General features: G+C 40.4%; 1 protein-coding gene across 1 annotated transcript in view; it reads right to left on the bottom strand.

Annotated features, from left to right (window-relative positions):
- Positions 1 to 3,550: 3,550 nt before the first annotated feature.
- SHROOM2 (shroom family member 2) overlaps positions 3,551 to 9,843 on the bottom strand; it is a gene marked incomplete at its 5' end in the record, with an annotated part of 44,716 nt that continues 38,423 nt past the window's right edge. The window contains 2 exons of the mRNA XM_009084770.1: positions 3,551 to 4,358; positions 9,323 to 9,595. Of these exons, the coding sequence (XP_009083018.1) occupies positions 4,092 to 4,358; positions 9,323 to 9,595 (540 nt within the window). The remainder of the gene's footprint in view (positions 4,359 to 9,322; positions 9,596 to 9,843) is intronic.

Here is a 9,843-nt window from a genome sequence, read left to right as displayed (position 1 = left end):
TTACAGTCTGTGGATCATTACAATTAGTTAAGTTACAGACTGGAACTAAGTGTGATGACCAATGTACCACTGCTGACAACTAACAATATATAATCCAGTACTTTAAAGATCTAATTATTAACTTTTCTAACATTCACTTTGTGGGCATGTTCCAGCCAAGTATGTAAAAAAACCCAATTTGTCCTCTAAAAAACTCCTTAAAAGCTCTTAATTTGAACAAACCTATGAACTCCTGCAATGAATGACTGGACACCACTAAAATAGGAGTTGCTATTCTGTGTATCATAAGGCCTTGCTAGAGCTACTGAATTGTCAATAGGTTAAAAACTGAGACAATTAAGTACACCAAAATTAATCACTAGAGCTTGATTAGGAAAGCACAGTGAAACAGTGACTCCTTTGAAATGTGAGCATCTCAAGTACCCCACAACAGAAAATAAAGAGCCTAATTTCAGTTTTTTTAGTTTAAAGAAAGGCAATTTTTTTCCAATTCAAAGAGTACACAAAAACTAGACTATTATTCCCCTAGAATTGCCATCCTGGATTATACCTAGTGCTCAGAAAAACAGGCACAAAGAGGTGGGTCCATGTACAAGGGGAGGAAGAAAAGAAAGTGGTAGTACCCCACAACAGAAAATAAAGAGCCTAATTTCAGTTTTTTTAGTTTAAAGAAAGGCAATTTTTTTCCAATTCAAAGAGTACACAAAAACTAGACTATTATTCCCCTAGAATTGCCATCCTGGATTATACCTAGTGCTCAGAAAAACAGGCACAAAGAGGTGGGTCCATGTACAAGGGGAGGAAGAAAAGAAAGTGGTGAAATCCTACAACAAGTATTTTTTAACTTCCTTTTCCCAGATAGCTTCAATGATAGAGACTTTAATGGATAATCACAGACAATTAATTTCTAGGACGATTTATCAAGATATGATTCTATGATCACCTCTGCTATGAATTTGTGCACACTCTACAGCGTTTCCCAAAAAGGCGGAAGATTGTTCAGTTAATCTGAGAACACCCATAACTGAAATGAAACAGTTTCTAGGGAAGTCAATGAGAGCTGGAGAGTTCAGAGTGATCTGTTCTTGCAAAAAATCTTCAGCATCATCGACTTTAGATATTTCCATATGAAGTGTCCACTCTAAACACAGGATGAAGCTGAAACACTGTAATTGCCCCAGTAGAAAAGTCTTCACTTCTTCCCTGGTATATACTCCTTAAGTGGTGAGAGACTGATTTATTTTATCCACATCAGAACACATTTTCTTTTCTGCCATTTCATATTCACACACTTAAAATACTAGACATTAACACATTTCTGGTATTTACTTACATTGGGGACTTGAGAACAATTGATTACTTAACACATGAAACAAGCTGTGAAAAGACAGCAAGCTACCTCAGACCACAGGACAGCTTGCCTGGCCTTTGAAGGCTCAGAGCACTGCAGATGGGCACCTTGACATGGCCAACGCTGCAAAGCAAAACAGCAGCTTTTGATGTTAAAACTGCACACACAAACTAACTCTACATTGAAATATACAGTTTATTTTTTCAAAGTCAAGCAATACCATTTGTCAGTAGGTAAGTGTTAAGTGTCAGGCAGGAAAACTGTACATTTTCACTCTGGGCTGCAGGATCCAAACAGCTGGGGGAAGCATTGTGGAAATCTTTCACTATACAAAGAGATTTAGACTTGAGAACAGCAAAGGATGAGGAAACAGCCATCCCCAGGATGCCAAAGGCAAAACATTAGCACCAGATTTTTTTTCAAAAAGCAACAGTATAGCTATTTACAGATTTACATATAACATTGGGAGACAACCATCTTCAGGTTCCCAGGGTGAGAGATCTCAAAGGTTTTAAAACAGGAAAGGAGATAATGGTGTCTACACAACTGTTCTGTGGAAAGGGTAATATATATAGCTTTCACAATATTGCTACCTTTTATCAGAGATCTAAATCAAAGTACTGTATACAAACACATTGTAATTATATTATTATTCACATTTCACATACACATTTCAGAGTAACCACAATATGTAAAATTTTTTAAATGCCACAGATAAAACAATGCACACTTTTCTCCAAGCTAAAAGACAAGCATAATTTATTTATGTTTAGTTTTGGGTTCGTTATGGTTAAGGGATAAGTTTAAGGACAAAGGGGTCACTTGTCTTAGGGACATAGCAGCATATAACTGTGAGATGCCAGAAGACTACATTTCCAAACTAGGAGGAAGAAACTAAGGTCATTTGCAGGCCTTGTAACATGGTAGCTCCATTTGACCTCAAGTGATACACATAACATCATTCCTTAAAGATTTGGTCCAGGTATACAAAGTAGTGCACTACAATGGTGGGCGACAAGTCCTTTTAGTGTTCGCACCTGTCTGTGAAGGGACTGGTCCAGATCTCTGCTCCCCAGTTCCCCAACTTACAAGGAATTCACTGATCAGCACCTCTCCAGTTCTCTCCCCACAAAAGAGGATTCAGGTAAAGACAGAGAACCTCTTGTGAATGCTGCCATACTGCAGGAGTAGTAAGAAGAATTCTGTTCTCTTTTCAACAGCTGCGTACTTGTACTCTCAACCTGCTTAGCTCCAGACTGGCATTCACATCAGCCTTGAAAACAGCTTCTTGTTGGGTAAGCTATTTGTCTGAGGAGAGACAAATGTTTTCCTTACTACAGTGTAAATAGCATATACACAAAGTCATCCAAGACTTTTTGTTTGCAAAACTTTTCTTAACATAGAACCTGACATTTAGACACTACAGAATTTTTCTGTAGGCATCTGAGCAAGTCAGCATAACCTACTACTGCACTAAAACATGAGTTAGCACCTCTTTTTAGAGCTACTGGAAATCATCTGTGGTAAGTCAATGGCAGTACTATGAGAACACAGGCAGGAATCTGATACTGTGAACTAGCATCCTCTCCTTTATCACTGTGCCATGGAAAAGTCAAACCAACAAACCCCACTTATGTTCACAGTTAGGAAGCAGAGTTGCTCCAAGTAATGCACAGTATTTACATGGCAGAAGTGTTTATATTGCATTTGGTAGTCCGAGAAAGAGGAAAGAATGAACAGCATTATGTGGGTCAACTTCAGTATAACTTAACTGCCCGTATAAAACCATCACAATGCTGAGCAATCAGAAGAAAAATAGAAGCAGTGTCCTTAAACTACATTTATTTTCATGAAGTGTAGTGGGTTTGGGGGAAGAAGAATTAAAACATGCATAAAAAGCACAAGAAAGAGCAAATGAACCTTCTAAATAATTTAGATGAAAAATGCTTTGAACAAAATCAGCACAGTACTTCCAGCCTGTTTCTTAAATCAAGTACAACTTGGTAAAGAAAAATCACTTGCATTGCATTAAGAGGGTGTACAAATATATCTGGCAAAATAATTTAAAAAACCCCAAGGTAGCCAGTAGGTGATTTGCAAGCTGATTTAAAAAGCTTTTAACTGAGACTGGTTTTCCATGTTATTTTCTGCCAGGGGAAAGTGCCAACCTATATACAATAATACAAAAAAGTGTCTGATGCCACAGGATCAGAGTGACACTACATTTCAGCAATCTGAATATATTAGCTGCAAGATGCACGCTTCCCCTATTTAATGTGTCTTTAAAAATAATAAAAACCCCACTAAATTTAGAGCTACTAAATCTGTGTGCATTCATGAATTGCTGTTGGGTTTCCCAGCAGTCTGTACAGCATCTGAACATAAAGAAAGTATACAACCTATTCTAAAAACCATTGTTGCATGCACAACTGCCACAGACTTTGAACACACTGAGCAGAAAGGTTAAGTCTGTCCTTTGCTGTGGAGGTTTCTGCAAGTTAAGCAATGAGAAACAGCTGTAATATCCAGCAATAAAAATGTGTTCTAAAAAATTAAATACATCATCCCAAAAAAAAGTTGAAGAGAGCATTATTGCTGTTGTGAGAGCTATTTTACTCTTGTGCACTTGTTTCTCTACCAGACACTGAGACAAACCAAGATACTCATTTGTATACTTGGAAACTCCCCCAGTCCCTTCCTTCTTTCCCATTTTTCACATCCTTGGTCAAGCTCGGTCCCCTTATTTGAGCTGCTCAGGTTGGAGGCTATCAGTCAGACACTTCAGCTGCTCTTCCCCCAGCTTGATCTTGTCCTCAAGCTCTCGCTGCTCAATGATGAGGGCTGATTTCATTTTCACAAAGTGCTCATAGTCTGCTAAATTCTCTTCACTCAAGTAGTTCGCCAAAATGTCAAAGACAATGCGCTCTCGACGATCCAGGTTCTCCTTCAGTTCCTTTGCATCCTCATGTTGCTGGGTCAGCAGCTTTTGCTTATCTACCAATGTCCGCTTGGGAGAAAAGGAAAAAGAGTTAAAAATTCACTAGGTTCATTAGGTTGGGACAACAGCTTCAGTGTTTAAGTCTCAAGTCTGTTTTATCTGCAAAGACAAAGACCTTCCTGAATATTTAGAGAGGTAGAAAAAGATTGGTCCTTAAAGTTTATTCTAATAAAATGCATTAACAAACTAAAAAAAAAAAAGTGAATCAATGAAAGATGTACCATTAATTTCCACTGGCCTCAACAGCAAGAACCTCAGAGACTGCTTTTCTATTTAATAGTTCAAAATAGCTGCTCAAGATACAGTCGCCTTTGAGAAACAGTTCTTCAAATTAAGACTTCACACAGCAACATCTCACATCTTCAATACACAGCACTGACACAGCTGTGGTTACAGAACCCAGAAACAGATCAACTCATGGGGCAATCTGTTCTCACACAGCTCCTGATACTGTGTATTTAGCAATTCTGCTGCATCCACATGGCTTCCCTATGAGGTATGAAGTAATGTGATCTTTAGACATGAGCAAGAGCTGGGGCAAGACACCAGAAGGGAAGCAAAAAACTCCCAAAGCAAACCATTATTATTGTCCCAGCAGGGCTGTAAACTTTCTGCTTTGTGCCTTCACAAGAGACAAAATGGGAAAAAGGAAGGTTGAATGGAGAAACACACAAAGAAAGAGGACAGCAGTTACATTCCATTCACACAGATAGATGAGCAAGAAGGCTGAGGCTCCTCTCACCTAACATCACCTGTCTACACAGCTGAATCACTCAGCTACACTCCTTTAGCAGGACATGGAAAGAAACAGGAGCATCCTTAACCTGACCTAGAAGTGATTGCTTCTTTCCAGTGACAGGGCATGGCTGGCCTACTCCAACATGAAGAATTCCTGCAGAGACTTCTGATCTTAATTAAAAAGTGCCCTTAAGAGGTACCACTCCATAACTTTTAGCTTTGATTCAAAGATGAATTTCTTTTGAGAACCTCTTCAAATAAACCTCAGACTGTTCAAATAAATGCGTACAGTATTTTCATTTGCACCTTATGTTAGATCACAAGTGCTATTTAACAGACCTGAAGGATTCACAGAAGTGTTTTTGTAGACTACAAAACACTCTTTTCAAGATGGAAGTATGAGACAAAGGGGGATACAGAGCAGTGAGCTTTAATAAACCAGCTGTCAGAGTTGTACCTGTCCAAGCTGCACATGCATCCTGTGCTGCTTCTTTTTCTACAGAAAGCACAAAGCTGAAAGTGAAATGTTTTCAGATTTGCACTCTCTATGTACTTAAAATACATAGCCTAGATTAACTCGGGATTCGAGACAGCTAAGGAAGACAAGTCATTGAAATCACACATTATCAGAAAAAAAAAGTTTAATCTTCCTTCAAGCTTATGTCAGGGGAAAAAAAATCCCACTGCAAGTTGCAAGCAGAACTATCTACTGCAAAGAGATGGAACTAAAGTTCTCCTAAATTCATCAGAGGAATTAGCAGACAGGCCTAAATTTGGTAGTGTGGCTCAACTGCTCCCCAGGGCAGCCTTGCACCTTGTGTGCCTGCTGAGCTGCAGCAGCAGAATAAGACAGAATGTGAGGAACACAAGAGGACATACAGCAAACTAGCTGGTAGCTCAGTTGTAGAGCCACCTGCATAATCTTGCAATGAAATAGTTGTTTTCCAAGCCACTTACTACTGTGTCAACAGACACAAGAACAATCAAATGTTTAGTCCTTCATAATAATTCCTGAGATTTAAGCTGTATGGTTTCTTCTGCAAAGCCTACAGCATGACTAAGATGAACATGAGTAACCTGATAAGAAAAGTAAACATTACTTACATTATGAACTTTGCATGACACCTTAGTACCTCTGCCCTTGTGGAAGTTTAGGAAAACCCAAGGAAAGTGGGATGCAGAAAGGAAGAAAGCAAATGAGTTACTTCTTGAATTGGTTTTCACTTCTGTCAAAGAAAGGAAGAAAGCAAATGAGTTACTTCTGTCAAATATGACAGGCATCAGAAATCCTGTTTTGAAGGGTAAAGTGAAACATACTGTAGGAAACTCAAGACACCATTCTTGACGAAGGGTAAAGTGAAACATACTGTAGGAGACTCAAGATACCATTCTTGAGGTTCTTTGAGCAATGGGTAAAAGGCTCATCCAGGCTAACAGAGTAAATGATGCCAGATGGTTTTATCTTACCACCTTCAACCAACCAAAGCCAAGCAGAGTGCAGAAGGATTTTTTGCAGTTAGCACTGCTGTGAAGCCCCCGACAACACAGGCCATCTGAAACTCCTTGATGAAACAATCTTTCCTCTTTCTATTGAGAGTCTTTCTCAATAATTGTTTGCTGATTTGAACTACAGCCATACAAAGATGAACTCCCTCCATGTATCTAATTTCCCAGCATCCAGTTCCTAAACTAGTATCCCTAGTATTTGTCCCCAGTCTTGCAGGTCTTGTGGGTCTAGGCATTTGTAGACTGCTGGTTCAGTGCTTCAGCACTCTCAAAACACAGGGCAAGTAATGGGAAGACATTGGCCTTGCTGTGTGGAAGGAAATGGGCTGGTAGCTCTCTCAGATGAAGCCCCTTTCAGAAGCTAAATTTGCAGTACCTGGTACCGTTCCCCTGCGATGGAAGTAAAATCCTGTTTTCTTTATATGGTACATCAGAAGCTAAATTTGCAGTACCTGGTACCATTCCCCTGTGATGGAAGTAAAATCCTGTTTTGTTTATATGGTACATTAATAGTTCAACAAATATCATCAAATGACATAGAAAATATTAAAGGACAACAAAGAAAGCCACATGCACCAGTCTAAATTCATAGAAATGCACAGTAACCCTACATGCATTGGATTTATAGCCAAAGTACCTGATGACTTGATCCATCTGAGAAGCATCTCTGACCAACACTTGTAGATATATTTCATAGAATCAATACAATAGTTTAGGCTGGAAGGGACATTAAAGATCATCTAGTTCCAGCTCTGCTGCCATGGGCAGGGACAGCTTCCACTAGACCAGGTTGCTCTAAGCCCCATCCAACCTGGTCTTGAACAATTCCTGGAGTAGGGAGTCCACAACCTCTTGGGGCAACTTGTTTCAGTACCTCACCACCCTCACAGTAAAGAATTTCTTCCTAATATCTAATCTAAATCTACCATCCTTCAGTTTAAGACTCTTCCTCCTTGCCCTACCACTACATGACCTTGTGAAAAGTCCCTCTCCAGCCCTTTAGGTACTGGAAGGCTGCTATAAGGTCTCCCTAATATTGTCTCCTCGAGTCTGAACAGCCCCAACTCTGTCTTCATAGGAGCAGTGCTCCAGCCCTGGGATCAACTTAGTGGACCTCCTCTGGGCTCGTTCCAACAGGTCTTTCTTGTCTTTCTCCAGATGGGAGTCTCACAAGAGCAGAGTAGAGGGGAAGAACCACCTCTCTCAGCCTGCTGTCACACTGCTTGTGATGCAGCCCAGGACACATTGCCAAGTCATGCTGAGCGTTTTGCCCACAAACACCCTCAAGTCTTTCTCCCTGGGGCTACTCTTGATCCATCTCCTGATGATCTCTGATGGATTTCTGACGTTACTATGGCAAGACTTTGGTGTCAGTGCATGAGAAGATGAATGGAGATTAAGGTGTATTAGGGATTTGGATTTCTGTCAGTCTAAATCTGACAGCAGAGCGTACAGACAATTTCTGACTGTCCTTACTACACCATCTCCTCACCCTCTTCCTTTTCCACACCTAACCAGTAGGCTATTTTTATCACAGCTCTCAAACGGTGTTTCCTATATGCACATATCATCTGGTAGCTCTTTCCCCAGCTCACACTCCCATCTTTGAGGCCATTAGGCAACTACAACCACATTTAGTAAAAAGTCTAAAGAGGGATTAAATTTCTTTAAGTGTCAGAAGCTTTGATCTGCTCTCTAATAAGCTGTCAAATACCTTCCCTTCACCTCAGTCAGCGAGGGGTCTGGACAGTCATTAAACAAATATGTTTGGCAGCAGCTAGGGCCAAACAGCAGAACCACAGCTTCAGGTTACTCCCAGCACTTACTGGTTCTTATTGGTGAAACAATGGAGCACACTGGGGACGTACAACATGAATCCACAGCCCGTGAAAAAAACTCTGTTACAACACTTGGGTGGACTGTTGGCATTTCAGTCCACATCAACAAGTCAAAAATCTTACTTCACATTCATTTAACCGTAGAAGTTAAACTCACTTGGCACATACTCACCCTCCACCCTCTCTATTTATTTTAGCCTAAGTTTTGCACATATCTACATTTCTCCTTCAGTGCACATCTGTATCGCTGGGTCTCTCCTTCCCAGCTATGACCTGATGGGATCTGAAGCTAAACAAATCACTGAAAGCAGACGTGGGAACCAACAAGAACACCTTGAGTGCTCCTGCTCCTAAAATTTTCACATCTGCTGGGATTCCTCCACATCACTACCAGGCTACTGAAAAACTCTTTTCACAATGCCTGCCCTCTCCCCCCCTTTTTTTTTAAGACTCATCCTTATGTTGTTCCTTGCTCTTGTTCCTCACCAGGCATTGTGGAGGAAGCTGTAGTAGATGAGAAACATTTTCTTTGTAACAACCTTATGGATTTGTATCCAGATTCTTTTGGAGAATAAAGACGTTTGTAAGCTTTCTGCATTACAGCACAAAGTGACAATCCTTTTCCCATCTTGAATTGTTAGAATATTTTTATTTGCCTCCTTTTTATGCTCTTATCAGTAGATTCTCTCTCTTTAAACTTTTGCCAAGATGTCTGTTTTCCAGCATGTTGCACCCCAAACCCACTTTTTCTCAGCAAGCCACTTACAGTTTTAGTATCTATCCACTCACTATCCCTCACCTTGAGCTCTGCAATTTCAGTAAACAAAACCAAGCAAAAACCCCCACACCAGCTCCACCAAATGCAGTGGTGTTATTGTTGGCCTTTCTCACCCGTTCTTCTGGAGAGGTGCTGTCATCCAGGTTATTGAGGGCATTTTCCACCCGTGCCAGACGACCGGACAGTGACAGCAGGAGGTTCACCACTTTGTCAAGGTCACCAATAAACATCTTGAATTTGTCAAACTCATTTGGTTTGCAGACTTCTTTCACAATGGCCTCTACCTCCTCCCCCAGTATATTGTTTGCTTGGATGTCTTCCAGAAGTGTCTCCCGTGCTTCCCTTAGCACCTGCAGTTTCCTACTAATGCTGTCAATAAGTTCTTGCTGTGGAAGACAAAGGAGATGACAATTTATTAGTACTACTGCATTCTTCCCTGCTTCTGAAAGTCATGTCAGCTAGCATTTTAGTACATTTTATCCTCCCATGAGGCTTTGACAATGAGTGTATTACAAATAAATACATGTCTAAGTGTATGCCTAAGGTTGATACCTCTGGATTCAAAGGTTCAGGGCAGAGCTTTGCAATGCTCAGTTTGAGACCTGTGTTGAAGCAAATTAACTTTGTGGCAAAA

Source organism: Acanthisitta chloris, unplaced genomic scaffold (assembly GCF_000695815.1).
Source record: "Acanthisitta chloris isolate BGI_N310 unplaced genomic scaffold, ASM69581v1 scaffold7601, whole genome shotgun sequence".
Classification (NCBI taxonomy): domain Eukaryota; kingdom Metazoa; phylum Chordata; class Aves; order Passeriformes; family Acanthisittidae; genus Acanthisitta; species Acanthisitta chloris.
This window is presented reverse-complemented; position numbering and strand designations above follow the sequence as displayed.